The sequence below is a fragment of the Giraffa tippelskirchi genome, chromosome 12 (assembly GCF_054371585.1).
Source record: "Giraffa tippelskirchi isolate mGirTip1 chromosome 12, T2T-mGirTip1v1.2.pri, whole genome shotgun sequence".
NCBI lineage: Eukaryota > Metazoa > Chordata > Mammalia > Artiodactyla > Giraffidae > Giraffa > Giraffa tippelskirchi.
This window is the reverse complement of record NC_137286.1, coordinates 14,147,514-14,169,823: the sequence shown is the minus strand read 5'-3', so window position 1 is coordinate 14,169,823 and position 22,310 is coordinate 14,147,514. Positions and strand designations below refer to the sequence as shown.

The following is a 22,310-nucleotide window of genomic DNA, read 5'->3' as shown; positions in this document are numbered from 1 at the left end:
GCCAGGAACACTGATTCTCAGGTGGGTGGAAAGCATTAACATTCTACCCATATTTCATCAGCTTCCTAGGATAATTAAATTGCACTTCCATTTGCACTTTATTCATTTTATTTCAAACGTCTTTCCCAAAAAATCTCTAACTGCAGAGACAGGCTCATAGCAGATTGCCAAGGAAGCAGATGGTCAGTGCCAGGGCCCAGAAGGGTTGTGACCCGTCCTGGAGACCCCAGGCTGTGCTTCGACCTGTAATGAGACAGAGAATGGAAGGAATATCACAACTCTGCTCCCCAGGAGCCACTGATACTTGGAGACTATTTGCCTGTAGACCCCTTCACTCTCAGATCTCCCAGAGGGGTTCTGTGAGCCCTAACCCTGAGTTAGGGTTCTGATTCTGGGTCAGGAGTTGGGGAGTCAGTCTGTGCAGTTAGGAACTCACCTTCCTGCTCCAGGTTCTCCATTCCCTCATACTGGGCCCATGCAACTGCTCGTCGCTGCTCGGGACTCAGAAAGGCCATTTGCTCAGGAGTGACAGCCACGGCCTGAACACTGGTGAGACTAGATAGCTGGGTGGGGCTGAACACCACCTGGGAATGGGAGCAGGCATCAGGACCTCCATTGTGGCCCTCTTCTGAGGTCACCTCAGACCCCACCCCATCAGCGCTTACAGCAAATTTAGGAGCAGGGATGACAGAAATGGCCAGAGGGGTAAGGCCCTGGATCTGTCCTCGCAGCAGTGCGGAGAGAGCCAGGTCTGGGATTCCAGCTGTCAAGGCAAGTGGGATGGGCCTCCAGATGTTATCATACACTGGCCCTTCTCTAACTACTCCCAAAATACTCTTCCTCAGACCTTCCCCAGCACATCTCTAACCTCTTACCTAGGTGCCTTAGACTCCCACCTTAAGATTCCAGAGCAGTCCTCCACCCAGTCTGTTCACGATGTGGAAATTGGCCCCTGCCACCCCGCCCCAGCGGTGGCCCAGTCTCCCTATACCTGCTATTGTGCCAATTTCAGTGAAGATCTCAGGCCCCCAGTTACTGACTGGACCAAAGCCACCAGGCAGCACCAGGAGCTGGGCCAGAACCTCCAGTTGCTCTTCAGAACATGGGAGATGCAGGTTGCCCAGGAAGAGAGCTGCTTGGCTGTGGAAGAGTGGGAAGAGAAGGGAGGAGGATTTAGCCACGCTGACAAGGTCAGTGGTCATGAGTTGGTGGTAGCAATGACTTCAAGTGAGATCACTTCCTCCATGGGATCACTCCCGCATGATCCTTCCCCAGTGAGCCCACCTTCCCCACAGGACCACCGCCCACACCCTCCTCTACACGTGACCTAAACTCCCAACTGCTGATGTGCTGTAGCTGCTCAGGCCGAAGTCCACAGAGTGCGTAGCCCAGTGCAGTCAGGTGGAGGAAATCCAGGTGGCTCACGTGCTGACCACTCTGCCGCAGGAAACTGGAGACCACCACCCGGAGCTGGGGTTGGGGTGGAGGTCACAGGATAAGGAGAGAAGTCATGAGGAATTCATGGATGGGGAACTAGCTGCTTAGGGAAGGGACAAGTGCTACTGGATTTTTTCTTAGTAAGACCTGAAGAGCCAATGCTGTGCTGTGCTTAGTCGCTCAGTCGTGTCCGACTCTTTGTGACCCCACAGACTGTAACCCTCCAGGCTTCTCTGTCCATGGGAATTCTCCAGGCAAGAATACTGGAGTGGGTTGCCATGCCCTCCTCCAGAGGATCTTCCCAACCCAGGGATCGAACCCAGGTCTCCTGCACTGCAGGCAGATTCTTCACCTTCTAAGCCACCAGGGTAGCCTGAAGAGCCAACAGCCATGGGGAAGGTTGAGGATCCAAAAAAAAGAGGACAGGAAAAGAGAAGGCCAAAGGGAAAGGAGGTAGGAGGAAGTATTATGTGTCCAGGGCCTCAGTGAATAAATCACTGCTCTAACTTCCTACTAGTGTGGAGTATTAAGAAAAGATAGAAAGCATGGCCAGGTTTTGTCACAGGAAAGAAATTCCTTGGGTTTTAGATGGCCTGGAGGCATTCAGAAGGTGGTAGAGAGGAGGAAGATGTTACCTGGCTGGAGCTCCAGCCATCTATCTGCCCCAGGGTGCTCAGCACGCCCCAGTCCACCAGGCTCAGCTCCTGGAGTTCCCGCTCTCTTAGACCTATTAAAAGCCGACCCAGCTGCAGGATCTGCTCAGGACGGAATCCTCGGGGGGGACCCCACAACTGGAGAAAGAGAGGAATGGTGTGAATGGGAAAAGCATTGAATTAGGAGTCAGAATGCCGAGGGTCAGTCTTGCCTCGGACCTGAACTGTGTAACTGGAAGCAAATTCCTTTCTTTCTCTGGGTCTTTAGTTTCTTCAACTGTAAAATGAGAGGACTGCATGAAGGTTCCTCTAACTAAGGTGTTATTGAAAGACTCTAGAGTCTCAGTAGGAAAGAATAGCAGATTCTAGTCCACAAGTTCCAATGTGCACCAGACACGGGGTGGGGGTGGCAGGGGCAAGATACAGATGCCCAGACCTGATCCTCAGAGGATCTTTCTTCAGTAAGTCTACAATGGGATCCTTAAGCATTTCAAACACCTGCTCCCCAGATGATTCTTTTTTTAATAATTTTTTTCCCCAGATGATTTTGATACCTGCTATTGTTGGTAACAACTTCTAGTCCCTCTACTCATTTCACTAGCTTCCTGTCCTCAGTATCCATCCCCTCTGACTTCCTACTCAGGATCCAAACCCTCTAATTCTTTTATGTCCTATGTCCCCCATCTCTCACACAGCTATCCGTTTCCATGTGTCCCATACCACACCCAACCAGCTTCCTATATTCAACCTCCAACCCTGACTGTACTCCCCATCACTAACCTGTTTTGCCTTGCCCATTGCTGCCCGGAGTTCCTCAGGCCCAAGTCCTGGGTCTCCTGCAAATAGTCCGAGGCAGTCCTCAAAGTCCAAGAGTTCCATCTCTGCGATCTGGGTTGCAGACCAGGCTGATGGGAATGTTCCTCGTACATCTGCACAGTTTGGCACAGGTTCTAAAGGAGGAAGGCAGGGTCAAGGAGTCAGTGTAGTATTAAAGGATGCCCAGAGTGGTCAGGTCCAGGGGCATGAAGGGTGGGGGCCATGGTGGGTGGGGGCCTCCTCTATCTTTGTATAGATGGAAGACTGAAGAGCTTGCCCAGGGACTGAGTGGCTGATCCAGGTTGAAACCCAGGTTCCTAGCCCCACAGTGTCACCTTCCTCCATCCTAAGCATCTTCCCAGCAGAGAGCGCCACACTTGTCTAAGCCTAGAGCCGAGCTAACTGTTAACAGGGCTAAGAGAGCAGGGAAAGAGGAGTCCTGGGCTAAAAATGTAATGAGTGATAAATTCACAGAGCAATAGAACCCTACAACTGGAAGACTCCTTGAAGATCATCCCTCACTGCTCTGGGCTTTATAGATTAGAAAACCCCAGCCTGGAATGATGTTGTACAAATCTGCTCAAAGGGGGCACAAGACTGATTGCGTGGTTGGATACTTCTTCCTGTACCCCTTGCTGGATGTATGGGCATCCGGGCAGTCTCACCTGGGAGGTTCTCTGCAGCAGGCCGCACAAGCCCAGCTACCAGCGCTGCTTTCTTGGGAGCGAGCTGTGGCCCCGCACACAGCTGTCCAGCTCTGCTCTGCTCCCAGCTCTGCTGTTTCTCCAGGAGTCGCTCCAGGGTCTCTGGGCCCAAGGCCTCCTGGGAGAGAAGGTGGAGGGAGGGTGGGCAGAGCCCGGCACATCAGGAGCAGCTGCTACAGCTCTAATTCCGAAGTCCTGTCTCTTTTCAGCAGCCTCCCCTCGATTCGGGCTTCACATCCTTTGCCCTCAACTTCCTTGGCCTTAGCCGCCCCCCTCAGAACTAGCTCCACAGCCCCCTCTCTGCTCTCACTCCCTCCTGTGTTCCTTCACCTTACCCTGGGGATCAAGGAAATAGCCTCGGGAGACAGAGTGAATACTAGGCGTCCTGCTTGCTCGACTTCATCCCGGCTCCATAACTCTGGTTTCCTGAGGGACAGAAAGAAGATCAGGATGCTGAATTGACTGTGAGGAGAAGGAAGAGGAAAGACATGCTGAGACTGGGCACTCAGGGCTCCAAGGGCCTCAGGCGTATTGAATGGGCTGCCGCTGAGGAGGGTGGTTGAGAGGGTGGGTGCAGGGTGAGTTAGAATCTGGACTTTCCAGAGGCCCATACCCAAGAACAGGCTCCTGCAGCAGCAGCCATCCCAGCTCTGTGGCAAATGGCCTTCCGAGACAGAAGCCTTGCAGCTGACTGAGGTGGGCCAGCAGGATTTGCAGGGGGATCCGCCGTGTGCTCTCTATGCCCAGGAATCCAACCAGGGGCCCCAGGGTCTCCAGCACTTCCCTTGACACTGTTGTCTCCTTTGGGGCCTGGAGGGGGATCAGACCTTGGGACGACACACCTCTGACTCAGAGGACCAGTCTCTTTGATCAAGACACAAAGACCTCTGACCTGTCTCCCTCTAGCTCCCGATCCAAGATCCTATGAAGCTTATTGCCACTGTCCACTTTTCTAAGCTATGAGCCCAAACGGGAGCAGGTGGGAAGACTGGGAGGTGGAATCTAAGGAATTTCTAATACTCCAAGGGATATGGACAAGAAACATGAAGCAGACTATCAATGAATGGAACCCAGAGGTATATCTAGGGCCCTGTAGACAAAAACCTGCCTGGTAGCAAACATTTGAGTCTGGGCCTAGAAGACAGAGCATTGTCTGAGTGGTGACAATGGCCCAGGCCACAGTTCTGAGTCTGATGGGGGGACTCTTACCAGCTTTTGTAGTGCCCGCTCTGCCAGGGCTGCCCGGTGGAGTGGGGTCAGGGCCAGCAGCTGCTCTGGAGCGCCTCGTACCAGATCCACCACTAACATGATGGATTCATTGGACAATCTATCCATCAGCTGGACTCTGTAGCAATTTGACAACAGGGGGACTTGGAATTGAGCCAAGTTGAGAAGGGAACCACAGAATGCCCCATTCCCCAGACAAGAGGTAACACCAGACCAAACCCTGTGGCCCTGGATAGGAACTGATATTTAACAGACCCAGATCCAATTTCCATCACAGTGCTTACAGGGAGAGAACAACGGGAGAGACCTATTTCCAGTCTTCTTGAGAAGAAATGACGAACAATCCTACCTCATCTAATAGAATCAAAAAGCCCAAATGTTAAGTATCATTAAATCCCCTCCCCCATTTTATGGATTAAAAAATAGGTTCACATGGGCTTTCCTGGTGGTCCAGTGGTTAAGAATCCATCTTGTGACACAGAGGACGTGAGTGTGATCTCTGATCGAGGAACTAAGATAATGCCACGGAGCAACTACTGAGCTCATGTGTTCTGGAGCCTGAGAATGACAACTAGAGGGTCCGTGCACCACAAAGAAAGATTCCACTTGACCCATTGAAGGTCTCGAGTGCTGCAACTGAGACCCAACACTGCCAAATTAATTAATTAGAAAAGAAGAATCCACCTTCCAATGCAGGGGATGTGGGTTCAATCTCTGGTCAGGGAACTAAGATCCCACAGGCCATGAGCCAAAATGAGGACCCAAGACAGTGAAAAAAAAATTTTTTTTAATTTAATTTTAAATAAATAAATAAAATAAAAAATTAAAACAGGTTCACAGAGACCAAATGGTGGGGTCTTACTCTCAATTCCTATTTCCCACAGGACTACTCTTCCTCCATTTATTGTGAGAAGGTCCTCTCTGATTTGTATAGTACTATACAATTGACCCTGGAGGAGGACATGGCAACCCATTTCAGCATTCTTGCCTGGAGAATTCCATGGACAGAGGAGTCTGGCAGGCTACAGTCCACAGGGTTGCAAAGAGTCAGACATGACTGAAGCGACTTAGCGCTCATGCACCAAAGTTCTTTTAGGTGTTATCTCATTTGATTTTCACGGCAAAACCTAGGGGTAAGAGGTATTTTGGAGAAGGAAATGGCAACCCACTCCAGTACTCTTGCCTGGAGAATCCAATGGACAAAGGAGCCTGGCAGACTATACAGTCCATGGGGTTACAAGAGTCAGACATGACTTAGTGACCACCACCACCACCAAGAGGTATTTCCTCATCTCTCTTTCAAAAACGGATTTGAATGGCATTTTTAAAAAGTCGTTTTGCAGAAAAATCAGAGTGATACTCTATACTCTACCTAAGGTTGCCAAGTCTGAAACTGGGCCAAGTAGTAAAAAAGCCCAAATCTGTGGAAAGACCTTTAAAAATGTAAGGATAAAGTCAGCTCCTTCCCAGAAAGACTGACTCCAGCCTTTTCCTGCTCTGACTTAAAGTTCAGTTGGTAATGGGTGGGGATGGGGATGATGTGGGGAAAAAAGCCTGTGAGTAAGATACTCATAAACTCCGAGTCTCTAGTTTAGGAGGAGTCTTGGGCTCATCAGTTGTCTCTCTCCTCACCCATACTTCAATCTGCTCTGTAACATTCCTGCTGCGGGCCATCCACACTAGGCTTGACTAGCTCAACGGCCAGAACTCACCACCACAATCTTCCTCATATTGTGCAAAACTCTGATTTTCATTCATTGGTGTTAGTCCTGCCCAATGGGGCCATTCAGAAACATGCCAATCTATTTTCTATTTGATGGCTCCTGGGGTATTTAAACACATATATCACATGTTCCAGGGTAGGACACGACTGAAGCGACAGCAGCAGCAGCAGCAGCACATGTTTCATACATTTTCTCTTTATCTACTTCTCTAACATACTGAGAACACAGTGCCCTAAGGAGACTACAGTCCTGTGGGGGCAGGATTGAACCATTACTTCCCTCATTTTATATATTTAATTTTAATTACTTTTTTGGCTACCCCACACAGCTTGTGGGATCTCATTTCCCCAACCAAGGACTGAACCCAGGCCATGGCAATAAAAGCCCAGAATCCTAACCACTAAGCCACCAGGGAACTCTCACTTCCTTCATTTTACATATTCTGCCACTATTAACAGGGCCTAGGTTATATTAAGACTGCTTGGCAGGTCATGTCACAATATTGCCACCTTCAGCTGCCCCATTTTGGGGGTCTTGTTGGGGGAGCCAGTCAACACCTAGGGCATCTTTGAATAGCATCCTTCACTTTAGGCTGTAACTGATGTCAGGGAACAACCAGATAGAAAAGCACCACCTCTGGCGTGTTTCCTAAGGGCAGATCTTCCACCCCAGGCTGAGCCTTCTGAGAATCCAGTATCTCCAGTCGTAGCCTTACGGTAAGTCCAGGAGGAGCTTGGTGTCCAGCCCACTCAGCTCTGGCCCCGGGGTTGCCAGCTCTGGCTCTGGCATTGCCATCCTCCGCTGCAGCTCTGCCCAGATACAGGTCCTCTGTGGGATAGAGTAGGGAGCCAGGTTCAGGACAGAGCTGAACACCGAACCTCAGTTCTCTACCCGGGGTTCCTGCCTCCCTGCTCCCACTAATGCCCAAGCACCCGTCTCACCAGGCTCCCTCGGACCCCAGTGGGCAGTTGATAGATCATGTGTACCACTTCAAGGAAGTCTGACATCGAGTTGATCTGCTGCAGAAACTCACAGGACATGCCCCCTGCCAGCGTACCCAGAGCCCTGTAGGTATGAGTAGGCACATGCTCATTCAACACATGCCACAGCCTGTCTGCTCCTTATACCAACATTCTCAACACAAGGACAGATGTTCATTTACGGTAATTTGCAGTTTGAGAAATATTTTTTCCATAGGTATTCTCACTGGTCTCCCACATCATTACTGTTTATTAGAGAAGAAAATAAAGATTTACAGAGGTCAAGTGACAATCCAACATCATCCTACTAGAAACGTGGTCAACTGAGGCTAGAACCACATCTTCAGAAGCCCATGGGTCTTTTGCTGGGAGTGGAGGTAAGGTGATCCTTGCTTCTGTTAATTCCTGCTTGGTCAGTGGCTCTGAGGGGTTAATCAGCAAATATCTATCAGAAGCTTACACTGGGCCAGGCACTGTGTTAAGTACCTTATATGCCTTATCTTGTTTAATCTCTACAACTACCTATGAGGTTGGTAACATTTCAATACTTATTCTAAAGAAGGGAAAAATGAGGCTTAGAGAGGTTGAACATCTTGCCCAAGATCACGAAGAGGTGACAGGGCTAGGACCTGAATCTGGGTCTTCTGAAAATCCCTGAGATCCACTCAGGATGGATGCTGTGCTCTAGAAGGGCAGGAGGGTCAGGGGAGGAGGAGCCCAGAGAAGACCCACAGGCTGATCTACAGGTCACTAATCCTCATACACCTCCCACCCCCACCCCCACCCCCGGATATCACATGGTGCCTAGCACATGGTACGCACTCAAAAAAATGTTAGCTGAATTAAACTCACATCTCAATACAAGTTACTCACTGCAGATTCCTGAGGGTCAGGTTAGTGGGCACTTGCATCTTCTTCCAGAGAAACTGTGCCTACAAGAGAAAGAAAGAGGAGCCGCTTTCCAGCAGAGATATTGCCCAGGGACCTAGGATGCCTTGGACCTGGGGCTGCCACTCCACCCTGTGGGTCCCACCAGCCTCCTACTCTCCCCAGCGCTCACGCCCTGAGAAAGAGACAAATAGGGGGAAAGGGGAGGAGGGAAAATCATCCTAAGGGCTGCTGGGAGTAAGGTGCCCAACCTAGGGCTGAGGGATGGGTGAAGGAGGTGGAAACTGTTGAGAGAAGGGAGTTCTAGGCTAGTGGGAAGAATCACCTGCTGCTCAGACCAGGGCAGCTCTCGATAGCGCCTTCGGTCCGCCAGCAGAGCAGCAGAGTCCAGCTGTAGCAGCTTTAGTGGGAGCAGAGGCAGCAGGCAATCTGGCCAGGAGGTGGGGATGGGCTGTCGGAGGAGTGAAGCGTAGCAGTGTAGTGATAGGTGAGAGCGTCTGGACTCAAGCCTCAGGGAAGAAGGGGGACTACAGTGGCAGGAGGGGACCTGAAACTAGGAGAAGGGTGGAGTGGCAGGTGCCACCTCAGCAGGGCACACTCTAGACCCCTCGCAGTTGTGGTCAAGGGTCCCTGCCATCTAGGCACCTGATGGACTAAACTCCCTTAGTTGCTCTGAGCCTCAGTCTCTTTGTCTGAAAGCAGGGTGACTGGCCTGGAGGATTCCTCAGACCCTCAGGGCTTTGACGTTCTAGGACATTATGTCGTCCTGCATCGGACTGGGAGAGCTGCTAAGGTCTTAGAGGGCACAGAGCTAATGTAGACTCTCAGGCCACTTGCATGGGGAGAAAGTGAGGCAGTGCCAGCCATGTGAGACAGCCCTGGGACTGAGAGAGGAGCTTAGTTGGCAAAAACCACACACACACACACACACACACACACACACACACACACACACACACATACCTGTCCAGGGATACACACAGCTGCACCAGCTCCTGCTGCACCCGTATTTTTAACGCCATCTTTCACCTGCATGAGAATTGGCTGTGTGTGTGTAAAAAGTGGGGCGGTTTGGGGGTCCTTCCCTGGCCACGGGGAAGATGACCCCTCCCAACCAGAGCCCTCCTGCCTGGTCTGTCGTCTCCCTGCTGCTCTCGTACCCTGAAGGTCTGCAGCAGCGCAGCGGTCTGGCAGGCTGAGAGGCGCGCCAGTTCAGGGGCCAGGCAGGGACAGGCCCTCAGCAGAACTCGCCTAGGGATGGCCTGGAGCGTCTGGGAGCTGAGGCCTGGAAGCAGAGGGTGCAAGGAGCAGAGTTCCTCCAAGGACAGCTGGGGAGCAAGAGAGACAAGAGGCCTGAAGAAAACGGGCCAGGTCGCAGGGAAGGGGACAATCACAGTAGAGAGAGGCAGCAGGGGTGAGGGCAGCTGAGAGGGAGCCAGGGAGGAGGGGGTCGGAGAGCTCGGGCCGTGTGGAAAAGTTGCTGCCACTCACATCACGCCTCGGGAGGAGCCGTCCAAGCAGCAGGACAGCCTAAGGCGGGAGGGGACAGGAAACAACAGCGCTGAGGCCCTGGCAGCTGGGTCCCCGAACAGGTCCCTAGGGCCCAACCTCCCAAACTCCCAGCTCCCTCTCCACCACTCCCGTGACCACCCCAGCTCTGGACTCTTCTTCATCTGAGGAAGAGGGATGAGGGCATTCTTCTTGAGACAGAGGAAAAGGAGGCTTCGGGTGGGGGGGCGGTTTGGGCAACGGCCTCCTTGAATGTAACTGTCTTGACTGAGGTGCCGGGGGATGGAAGACAGAAGCCAGGGAGTGGGATAGGCCCACCTGGGCAGGGGTGACCCTGGCTCCTCGCAGGGCGGGAAGCATGGCCCTCAGCTGCGGCTCTGACAGCTCCTGCAGGAAGCGGAGGCCCAGTTGAGGGAAGAGAGGAGCCCAGACCCGGAGCTCCCGGGGGCTCAGCACCGCTCCTCCGGACGAGCGAAGCACCCCCAGAAGTTCATAGGCTACCTGTAACCAAAGAAGGTTTGGGACTGGAGAGAAAGGACAGGCGAACCTAAAGCCTCCTCTCTAATCCCACATCTGGATATTCCAGGGCCTGGGCTGTGGGTTGGAACCAGGGATAGGACAGGAGCAGACTGGGTTCAGGTCATCAAAGGAAATGCTGGAGATGTTGTGGACCAGATGGAGTAGAGTCAGGAAGAGGGGTAACAGGTAAGCATGGCCATGGAGTAAGGAGATTAAGAACGAAGGTGGATGCAGTGAGATGAGGGCTGGCTCCAACTGTGCTCCAGCTTAGTTGAGATGATTAGGCATGTCCTCCGCATGGACCACCCCCAACGGAAAGCCTGGAGTTCTTGAGGGCCTGGGACAAGGGGCTCACCCGTCCTTGTGGGCTGAGGGTCCCGTTGGCTGCACATTCCAGCAGCCCCCGTTCTACCGGCCCCATTGGATCATTCAGGGGTACCAGGCTCTGCAGCTCCTCGGGGGTCAGGAAACAGGCGAGGGGCCCCAGCCTGAGGAGGGCATGAAGCTGGCCTTCATGCGGTCACTGAGGCTGCTACTAGGGCAGGGACTGTGTGGGTACAGGGAACGAGCACTCTGACCGCTAAACTAGGAAACGTGGATGCCACAAACAGGCCTCTCTCCTAGGGCCCTATGCTGCCCCGAGGCTATTGCCTCCTCTCTTGCCCCTTCCCTCCTGGGACCTCCACCCCAACCTGGCAGCTGTACCTGCCTCTCCGCCGCTCTGGCCATAATCACTGGCCCCACAGCCACTCACCTGCGCACCTGCTCCTCTCCATCCTGGACACTCTGGTTCACCAGGCTGCGTAGCACGTGTCGGGCATGTCCTGGCCCAAGACCTGCCGCTGGCCAGCTGTCCTCCAGGGCCTGGATCTGGGGTGGGGACAGTCAGCTCGTGTTGGGATCACTGTGGGACACTTGTGGGGAGGGGCTCACTAGGAGACAGGCCATTGACTGTGATCTCACCTGGCCAAAAGTGGGCTAGTCAAATAAATGAATCGTTCTCATACCTGGTGAGGACTGAGCTGCAGAAAGTTCTCCAGAGGGAGATGGGGGAGCAGGGGCAGCACTGCCCAGAGCAGTTCCTGGGGCCAGGCGGGTACTTCCCCAAACAGCTCAGGGGCCAGCAGTCGCCTTGCCAGAGCCTCCTTCTGTTCAGGCCTCATTCCAGGGCTGTAATCCCGGATGGCGGCCAGTCTGGGGAGAGAGTGGATCTTACCCCTTTGCCCTGTCCCTTGGCTCTGTGCAGCCCCACTGTCATGGACAAGAAGGACTCCCTAGTTTTAACAGAAGGGGCTGTTCTGAGTGTGTGGGCTTCCCTGGTGGCTCAGCTGGTAAAGAATCTGCCTGCAATGCAGGCGATCTGGGTTCAGTCTCTGGGTTGGGAAGATCTCCTGGAGAAGGGAATGGCAACCCACTGCAGTAGTCTTGCCTGGAGAATCTCCATGGACAGAGGATCCTGGTGGGCTTATAGTCCATGGGGTTGCAAAGACTTAGACATGACTGAGTGACCAAGCATAGCACAGCTCTGGGTGGGTGGGGTTGACCCTGATAGGATCGGGAGGAGTAGTACAGAGTCCTTACACACTGTCATTGGCCAACAGGGACGGTGGGAAGCGCATCAGGTCGGAGACGGCCAAGAAGGGGATGAGTGGTGAGAGGTCAATGAAGAGCTGGGAGGTGAGGCGTGGGTACCGCTGCAGCAGCAATGCTGTCAGGCGACCCAGGGCCTGCTCCTCAGATGGTGGGACCTGTGGAGGCACAGGAACAGATGCCAGCTCTGGAGATGCCCACTCTCCTGGCCCTGGACCGTCTTGCGTTCCTCCTTCTGCTTGAGCAAGCCTGCTGCCCGCCTGGTTCCAAGTGCTCTTGATGCCTAGACTTCCCCCGCCACCCTTGTCCCCCTCTCCCTCCATGCCCACCTGCAGCTGGGCCCAGGAACGGTGCATAAGTGTCAGGAAGCCCTGAGCAGCCTCCCTGTCTGCTGAAAGCACCAGCTGCTGGAGGTTTTCTGGCGGCATGTGCAGGTATGCCTGGGTGCGGGAGGTCATGGTGGTTATGGCCTCACTGGGCACAGATCATCCAGCCTGCCCACATGTCCTTCCCCCCATTTGTTACCTGCATTAGAATCTGCAGGGCCCAAACACTCTTCTCTCTCTGCAGCAGATCCCACAGCACGGGCTGGTGGGGAGACAGACAAGATGCCAGGAGAGCTGTCCCCTCTGCCCCTCCTGCAGCTTCCCCAGGTCCACTCACTAGGATGCTTGCCCTTCTTCTGAAGCTGTGTGTGTGTCTCCTTTAGGTCAGGGACCACATTCTCTAACTTCTTCTATAGCCTTTGCCATAGATGGCTCAGTAAATATTTGGAGATATGAACTAAATTTGGAGGAGGGCATGGCAACCTACTCCAGTATTCTTACCTGGAGAATCCTATGGACAGAGGAGCCTGGAGAGCTACAGTCCATAGAGTCGAAAAGAGTCAGACAGGACTGAATCGACTTAGCACGCATGCACATGAACCAAATTATTACATTTTACCGGTCTCAGGAATTGAGAAAGGTGGGCCCTACCATGGAGTAAGGACTCTTTACATTCCCCACAGCATCTAGCAAAGTGCTTTACTTATAACGGGAACTCAATGAATGAACTATGGTGTTCACATATTCCAGTCCCTTCACTCTACAGAGAAGAAAACAAAGCCCAGGAAAATCAAAGTAAATTGGCTAAGACCACGCTTGTGGCATAGTTGAACCTAAAACTTCCGATTTGCAATCACCCTGAATTTTTCTCATTTCTGCCTTATTTTCCTATATTTTGCCAGTTTCCAATTCTCTCTAGGGACAGAATTAGAGCCCTCTAACTTGATCCCTTTCCTTTCTGGAGCGGAAAGGAGGAGAATCAAAGAGTCAGGAAGAATAATGAGATAATATTTATTACATATTGTTTGTATATCACACACTAGCACTAGGCCCACAGCCGGTGTCATCTGATGTAATCCTTACAGCCACCCTAAGAAGAGTGACACCATTATTCTCCACTGTTTGTTTTTCCTTTTTTTATCTGAGACTTGTTTTGGCCGTGCCACATGAATGTGGGATCTTAGTTCCCCAACAAGAGGTCGAGCCTGTGCCCTTGGAATGGAAGCGTGGAGTCTTAACCACTGGACGGCCAGTAAAGTCCCTCCACCATTTGTTTATAAATGACAAAAGCGTTGTTCAGAGAGGCTGAAAACTTGTCCAGGTTTGATCACAGAACTAAGATGTGAACCCCAGCCTGGATGACTCAGAGCTGCAGGCTTAACCACTGCACTGCACTGCTGCCTCTCAGTGAGATCGTAGAGAATTCCCGTGGAGACCCTTCCCTCTGCTCCAGGAACTTTCACCTTGGCAGATCACTCACGCTGAAGCAGGCCAGCAGCTCCATCTTGCTTAAAGCGGGGCTTGAGCTGTCAGGGGGATCAAAGCCCAGGGTTGGCTGCTGCTCCTCCTGTTCCAGGAACTCCCCGACCGTCCGCAGCACGCTGCGCCGGCCCTCTGGGCGGAAGGCATCCCAGAAGGAGCAGTTGTCTGGGAGACTGGAGAGCATCAGGGCCTGACCCAGCATCCCCTGGGCCTTGTTCCCTCCGGCCCCCGGCCCCAGGAGGAAGGTCAGCAGGCGCAGGAGATAGTGTAGGCGTGTGGGGTGGGCAAGGGCTGGCACGGAGGACTGACAGCGTGGCAGCTGGGACAGCATGCCAAGCAGGAAGGGGCCCGGGGCCAGGCAGAGTGGGGATGGTCCCAGCGGTGGCAGAGAGGGCAGAAGAGGGCCCAGTAACCCCTCCAGGAAGCAGGTGTCATTGCCCCCGCGACTTATCCTGCACTGGCCAGCTAGCCAAGGCCAGGAGGGCACCAGGGCCTCGTACATGGTGTCGTTGGCACAGACCATCAGCAGGAAGCTGCCCCCATCTGGGCAGCGTTCCCCACATGGTCCGATGTAGCAGGGGGGGAAGGCTGTGACATCTGGGGTGGGGCCCTGGCACACATGCTGAACCCAAGCCTGGTTGCTGGGGGGCACAGCCTGCAGACTCGCTTCCCCACAGAGCCGCTCGGCCCACAGAGTCTCGTTCTCCAAGAAGCAGCCCCAGAAGATCTCTGGGGTCAGAGGGACAGGGGGCAGGCCTTCAGGGCAGCTGGTGGGGGGTGGGAGCAGGCCGGCACAGAGCCGCTTTACCAGACGGCGGTTGGGGCCCGAGAGGGTGGAAAAGGAGAGGTTGCCACAGATGGCGTCTAGGAACTGCTCAGGAAACTGGTCATGGCAGGCCTGGAGCCAGCCTTGGGCACCTGGCGCCCATGAGACTGCATACCACACAGCTGTCTGGCAGATGGCAGTGGTGCTGGGAGGGGGCTGCGGGGTGACAGGCTTGGCGTGCTGGCAGAGCAAGTGGATGGAGAAGTTGGAGATGCTGTAGGGTGGTGCTGGGCCTGAGAGGTTCTCACAGAGGGCCTCCACAGAGATGGCCTGCTGCTGGCGAGGGCTGATGTGGGCTGAGGGCTGGGAAGTCCTAGGCAGAGGTACTCCCGTGCTCAGGCAGTGGAGGAGGGCAGGGGGCGGGGGTGGCAATCCAGACAGAAAGCCCAGTGCCCGGACATCCCAGGAGAGGTTGTGCCGGATGCCCCTGGGAGCAGAGGGAGGGGCAGGCAAACAGCTGGTCAGTTTGCATTTCCTCCACTTGAGGTTTCTGGCCCTGGCCCAGAGCCCTGCAGGGAGGGTGACAAATATAGGCTTTTCCAAAAGTGAGGTCCCTGGGAGCGACGGTGTTCCTGGTTTAAATGTTGGAATGGGGGAGGGGAGAGACATCTGTCCCACCAAGGCACAAAGTCACCCGCCAAGGCACAAAGTCACCCGGAGTTGCCCAGCCAGAGCCCCTTCTGTCCACTTGGCCCCCTTCTTTCTCCTTTCTGCACATGCTTTTAGGTAGCTTAAATAAAACCTTTGGTTGGCCTCAGATCAGGAAATCTGCCCAGGGACTGAATATGTCCACCTGTGCTCTGGTACTGTTGTACCCAAACAGTAAGGGGTGGAGGAATCAAACCTTGTCCTCTCTTCCCATAGCCTATCTTTATTAGTTAACATTTATCAAGCACTATGTGCCATGGCACGGGCTTCCCAGGTGGCGCTAATGGTAAAGAACCCGCCTGCCAATGCAGGAGACATAAGAGATGTGGTTCGATCCCTGGGTCAGGAAGATCCCCTGGAGGAGGGCATGGCAACCCACTCCAGTATCCTTGCCTGGAGAATCCCATGGACAGAGGAGCCTGGCGGGCTACAGTCCATAGGGTCACAAAGAGTCAGACGTGACTGAAGCGCCTTGGCATGCATGCACTTCTTCTAGGTGGTTTACACATACAGTATCAACTCATTTAATCCCTTGCAAAAACTCCAAGGCAGTTAATATTACCCACAGTTCACGAGTGGGGAAACTGAGGCACTGAATGAGACTCTAACCTGCCCAAGGTCACATGGCTAGGAGGAGGTGAAGCTGGGGTGCTGACCACCAACAGTCACCCTCCCAAACCACTAAACCACAGCCTTCCCATCAGCTTCCTCTCCCACCCTGGAGGCCGATGGCTTCCCAGGCCCCACCTCTCAGAACTCCTCTCTCCTTACTCACCACAAGAGCAGCTGCTGAAGGTTGCCTAGGAGGGAAAGGGAAAGGAAGAGGACTACCCCGGTCTCACCCTTGCTGGCCCTGCCACAGCCCAGCCCCGGACCTGGTGGCACTCACCTCCCTGGCACTGCCCATTGGCATCGGGCTCTGGCTGCCCTAGAATGGAAAAGACCTCATCCTGCAGGGAGTCAGTGATGCGGAGCAGCCCCTCCTGGAAAGTAGCATAGAGGGGGCCCCCCACTGTGCGCAGCAGACCCCCCCAAAGAGCCTCCTCAGAGCCCAGCTCCCCCACTGGGGTGAGCAAACCCAGCAGACCCTGCAAGAGGTGGGGGGCTGGCTCCCTCCCACCGGGGCCTGTGGCGTTAACAGGGTCCACGCTGGGCTGTACCCGCACCAGGGCCTGCCAGCGCGTGCCCTCTAACAGCAGCAGCAGAGAAGGCAACCAGTCAGCCACGAGAACACAGTCAGAGGGCCCATCACGGGTGCAGGAGGGCCGGGTAGGGGTAGGGGGTCCCCCGGGAACTAAAGCTCCCAGCAGCACCTCCGCAAGTCCACTCAGCACACCTGCCTGGTGCCCCAGGAAGTCCCGGGGGGTCTGCTCCTGTCCCAGCAGGGCCAGCACGTCCCCTAGCAGCCCTAGCATTGGCTCCCAGTCCGGGCTGCCCCTCAGCGTCACTAAGAAATCATGCAGCCGGAGGGCAGGGGGCTGGAGAGGTGGGGGCTCCCCTACCGGTCCCTCCCCCATTCTCCCAGGCTCAAAGGAAGAAGAAATGTTGGCGAGGAAGGCAGAGAACCGTGAACGGCTGAGGGACCCCTGGGGAGCCTGGTCCAGAGCAGAGAGCGCTGACTTCAGGAGGGAGAGACCTGAGTCCAGGGACTGAGACCCAGTAGGGACCAGAGTCACTGTAAGGAGAGAAACCAGAAATCACCAAGGGGAGAAAAGCCTGGGACCCAAATTCAGCCCTGGCCTGGAGCCTAGTCCCTGCCTGGACGAAGTGCAAAAGATGGTGAGCTGGGTCCCTTTCAACAACCCACATTAAGTCTTGGCCTGATTCCTTAACCTTCATTTATTTTTTTTCTCTAACCAGTTATCTCTGCATTCTTAAGTCTCTTTCCAGCAACCATCCCCATCATGCTCAGCCCAGCTCACTGTCCCTCTCACCTGCACAGGACAGCAGCAGCAGGGGCCGGAGGCTCAGAGCCATGTTTCCAGAAGAGTGCAGGTACTAGAGGTGAGTTCTGGTTATTCTTACCTTGTGTGGGAGAGCCAGGTGAGGACAGGGCACGGCAGGCGGCCCAAGTCTCCGCTGACACCAAAGTGTGGTCTTTCAGGAAACAATATCTGTAACCTGACAGCAGGTTTGTCACCTGAGCCACTGACTACCTGATCCTTTGGCTTTGGAGAAGGAGTGCCCCTGTCAGAGGGACCAGTGATAGGGGATCCCAGGGGAACCTGGGAGGAAGCCGAGGATATAGCCTCAGTTAGGAGCCAGGATGCAGATAAGAGGAGGCAGACATAGAGATGCAGCAGTTTTGGAGATCAGGAATGTAATCTGGAAGGGTCTGCAGAAATATATATATATAAAACATTAAATAAGCAATAATATCAGAAATATAAGGGAAAAAAGAGGGTCCAAGAGAGCTAAAAAGCAAGTAGAATTCAAGGGAATTGAGGAAGAAAGGGGGCCAGGAGAAAGGATCTGAGCAGTCAGGTGCATACAGAGAAGAGGAAGGAAGACAAAGGTCTGGTCCAAGGATGGAGCATTCGGGAAGAGAGAGGCTTGATTCAGTACCCAGAGCCACAGAATGTTAAGAGTTGGGCAGGACTTCAGAGATCACATAGACCAAATCTCTCATGCCATGGATAAGAAAACAGACCCAGAGAGGAGTGACTTGCTCATTTGGTCACTCCACGGTTTGGATTTGTCCTCTGGCCTTCTTCCTGTGGCCTAGGTGAAAGCCCTTAGAAAATTCTGAGGTGAGAAAAGAAAGAAAGAAACCAGGTTAAATTACAATGCAAGGGGGCTACTCCTCACACACACATATGTATGCACACAGAGAGAGGGAGAAAGAGACACTGTTCATGGATCAGAGAGATCCATCTCTCTGATCTGGTCAGGGTGAGAAGGCTTGTCTGCCCTCCATTTATATATCCCCAAGGCCTTCACTTGATACCAGCTCTCAAGAGTAATTTAACACTGAGGCTTCACTCAAAACACATTCTCTTCTTCTTTCCTTAGAGCTCTTCTTTATGCTATCGCCCAAATCCTTATGTTCAAATCCATTATTACTGCACCTCTGTCCTAGAAGTTTCACTTAAGATCAGAGAATTTTAGAACTGGAAAAGACTTGAGGAATCCTCTGGTAAAAACTTCTCATTTTATGGAGGAGGAAATGGAGGCCCAAAGAAACGGAATAACTTGGCCCATGCCAATTAAAGGAGGTGAGGGCGGTGCTGGGATTTTCCAAAGTGAGTCAAAAAGTTAGAACCAGTGAAATGATCTATTGCCTCACTCTGCCAATGTTTTCTCTTTGCTCATCAAAGTTACATCTAGTCTGAAATACAGAGAGGATAATCAGAGGAAGACTACGGCTTGGGTTCCCAGCAGTTTTCTACTCCTGTTTCCAACCCATCCTGCGATCCACTTAAATTTCTGCCCTTCGTTCTGTAACAACCCTCTTAAAATAAATTCTCCCTTTTGCTGATAAGGTAGCAAAATATAACTTGACTGGATTCAAATCCTGGCTCCCACAAATACTGGCAGTGTGTCCTGGGCAGTTTCTAAACCTCTCTGTGTCACAGTGTTCTTTTCTGCCAAAATGAGAAATACTAGTATAGAGTTGTCATGAGTATTAAATTTGATAAGGCATTTAAAGTACTTAGCACAGTGCCTGGCATTCATTAAAAAAAAAAACAACTACTTATCATGTGCCAGGCACTGTACAGAATAAACATTCACTAAATGTGACTATTATTATTATTAGTCTAGCTCAATATGATTCTTTTATTTGAAGCTAAAGAGTCATAATTAATACAGAAATTGTTACCAAGAGGTAGTGTCTTGAGTGAAAGACCTTTATATCAAGTAGGGAACTAGCTGAGTCAAGCAGAGAAGGGAACAATGAGGACTTCCTCAAACCAGAATGGGAAATTCTTGGCAGCCCACCAGATGATGGAGCAGATTAAGCAGTCCTGTTGCTGCCAAGGATTCAGACTATGTGCCAACTGAGGGTGAAGTGCTTAGGGTTTATAGCAAATATATCAGCCTTATTCAATAGAAGCAAGTTACTGCTTATAGTCTGGTAAAAGTTCAACAAAAGCAAGACAAGTTCCAATCCACGGATAAGCAAATGGTAAGAGAAATCCAGAACCAACAAACTGAAGTTACAGGGATCCAGAGCAGGAAATTAATCATGTGTTTTGCTTAAGTGAAGTGGGTTAGATTGGTGGGGTGATTGCTATGCTCTGTGATCTGGCAACTGGAATGGAGATATTGGGAGGAGCCAAGGGAGTTGAGAGATCTGAAACAGCCTCAATTCCCCAAACCAACCATACGGCGCTTTCTGATTAGAACACAGGCTTCCCTTTGTAATGCATTTGGGATCTTAATTCCCTGACCAACCCCGGGATTGAGCCTGTGCCCCTCCAGTGGAAGCTCGGAGTCTTAGCCGCTGGACTGCAGGGAAGTCCCATTTTCCTCGCTTTCCAGTTTGCCTTTTATAACTGAAATATAGATATATACTGGTCACTAAGGACCCAAGCAACCCCCAGAGCTCTTGCAGTTAGGTGGAGTCAGCTGATTAGTCTTGGCTAATGGATAGTGAATGACCAAAGAGCTTAAGAGCAAGTGAGTGATGCTGTTGAGGTAACCTGGAAACCACATGTTGAGGCAGCAGTGTCATAAGGCCAATTAGCCCCAATTTATCACGCAGCATTTCGAGTCAATTCTTATTTGTGAATTCTGTCTTTGCGGATTCCTTTGCCCACTAAAATTTATTTGTGATCCCAAAATTAGTATCTGTGGCAATCTCACAGTCATTCCCAGACATGTGCAGGGTGGTGAAAAATCTGAGTCACTTGATGTGTACATCCCTAGCTGAGGTCAAACAAGGCAGTACTTGTTGGTGTCCATACTACCCTGAATGTGCTTCATCTCGTCTGATCTCGGGAGCTAAGCAGGGCCGGGCCTGGTTGGCACTTGGATGGGAAACAAGGCGATACTCTACCTTCTTCTCACACTGTAAATTAGCGTCCTTTTCACCGTCTATCTAGTGCCACAATTTTAGTATTTTTGTGCTTTTTGTTAGCAGTTTCACTGTTTAAAATGGTCTCCCAGCTTAGTGCTCCTAAGCACAGGAAAGCTGCGATGCACCTTACGAGCAAACGTGTATATGATAAACATTATTCAAGCATGAGTTATAGTACTGTTGAAAGAGGTCAATGCTACTGAATCAACAACATATTATAATTAAGTAAGGTGTATTTAAACAGAAACACCTTACAAAAAACATCATACAGGAGGGAAGGGGAGTTTGGGGGAGAATGGATACATGTATATATATGGCTGAGCCCTTATGCTGTCCACCTGAAACTGTCACATTACTAATCAGCTATAACTCCAATACAAAATAAAGTTTAAAATAAAAACACCATAGATAAAACAAAGTTATGTATCCATCCATTGATATTTGAAGATGTGAGGGGTAATTGGAGATCAAACGGGGAAACTATGGTCCAAAATTAAAGCTTATTACAAACCATATGCAATCACAACAGTATCTAAATCCTAACTTCTCTTCCAAAATGCTCTTGAGGAACCATCATAGTTACCTGGCATAGAGTTTAAATCTCTTGACTCAAGGATAGTTATAGATGGGCTTTCCTGATAGCTCAGCTGGTAAAGAATCTGCCTGCAATGTGGGAGACCTGGGTTCACTCCCTGGGTTGGGAAGATCCCCTGGAGAAGGGAAAGGCTACCCACTCCAGTATTCTGGCCTGGACTGTATTGTCCATGGGGACGCAAAGAGTCTGACACTACTGAGCGACTTTTACTCACTCATAGCAGGGATACTAGGTCAGGGCAAGGATAGAAAGGGAGTTGAAGGAGTAATGGACTCATTGCTAGTGGGGCTTGGTCTTTAGGCCCTGAAATAATTTTTAGTCAGAAAAAATTTTTTTTGGTCACGTCTGTGGGGCTTGTGGAATGTAGGATCTTAGTTCCCCACCCAGGGATTGAACCTGGGCCCTCGGCAGTGAGTGTGTGGGGTCCTGACCACTGAACTGCCAGGAATTCCCTGAGCAGCATCTTTGAGTAGTTTTGCTCAGAGTAGGGTCTGAGGACCAGCAGAATTGGCTTCACTTGTTGACATGTTAGAAAGTATAGAATCTCAGGTCCCATCCTCAGGGCCTATTGAACAAGTGTTAAATACACACATTAAAATTTCAAAAGCACATTATAGCTATATGATGACTGATTCCCCTTCTGGCTTTTTATACCTAACCTTCTTAAATGAATGGCCTGTGCTTGCTGTCTCATTCTTTTAACTCCTTTTATATGTAAGTGTGTATATATACATGTAATTTACTAATTTGGCTGCACCAGGCCTTAGTTGCAGCATGTGGAATCTAAGTTGTGGCATGTGGGATCTAGTTCCCTGACCAGAGCTCAAATCCGGGCTCCCTGCATTGGGAGAGTGCAGCCTTAGCCACGGGACCACCAGGGAAGTCTCCCTCTCAAAGTTCTTTTTTTTTTTTCCTCTCAGACTTCTTTCTGGCTCCTTTTTCTCCTCCTATCCTTCAAACGTTCCTGTTTCCCAGGCTTCTGACTCCAGTCCACTTTTCTTCTATTTGCACTAAATGGAAATCTTTTGTTATCTCTAACTCCGGTTGATCCCTTTGAGGTTGCTAGGTATACAAGTGCATCTAAAATTGTATCTGTAGTTCTTCATTCCAAATATTGATGCCATATTTCTTATTATATGATTTTATAATTTTATTTATTTATTTTTGGTTGTGCTGGCTCTTTATCGCTGCTTGGGCTTTTCTCTAGTTGTGGTGAATGGGGGCTGCTCTCTAGCTGAGGTGCACAGGCTTCTCATTGTGGTGATTTCTCTTGTAGCAGAACATGGACTCAATAGTTGTAGTGCAGGGGCCTAGCTGCTCTGTGGCAAGTGGGATCATCCCTGATGAAGGACTGAACCCATGTCTT

General features: G+C 51.6%; 1 protein-coding gene across 1 annotated transcript; it reads right to left on the bottom strand.

The window, feature by feature from the left end:
• Window positions 1–90: 90 nt before the first annotated feature.
• STRC (stereocilin) lies at window positions 91–17,306 on the bottom strand. Its single transcript, XM_081548331.1, has 29 exons — window positions 17,264–17,306; window positions 16,219–17,004; window positions 16,105–16,129; window positions 13,854–15,108; window positions 12,573–12,635; window positions 12,377–12,487; window positions 12,039–12,205; window positions 11,465–11,651; window positions 11,212–11,327; window positions 10,813–10,945; window positions 10,257–10,439; window positions 9,921–9,959; window positions 9,590–9,757; window positions 9,393–9,458; window positions 8,755–8,880; window positions 8,415–8,473; window positions 7,503–7,626; window positions 7,277–7,389; window positions 4,820–4,955; window positions 4,224–4,420; window positions 3,946–4,036; window positions 3,572–3,728; window positions 2,871–3,040; window positions 2,073–2,228; window positions 1,328–1,470; window positions 992–1,140; window positions 666–763; window positions 437–584; window positions 91–243 (listed from the first exon to the last, which is right to left on the bottom strand). Exons 1-29 carry the CDS (start codon window positions 17,304–17,306, stop codon window positions 155–157), a joined length of 5,298 nt encoding a protein of 1,765 aa, XP_081404457.1. The 3' UTR covers window positions 91–154.
• Window positions 17,307–22,310: the final 5,004 nt, after the last annotated feature.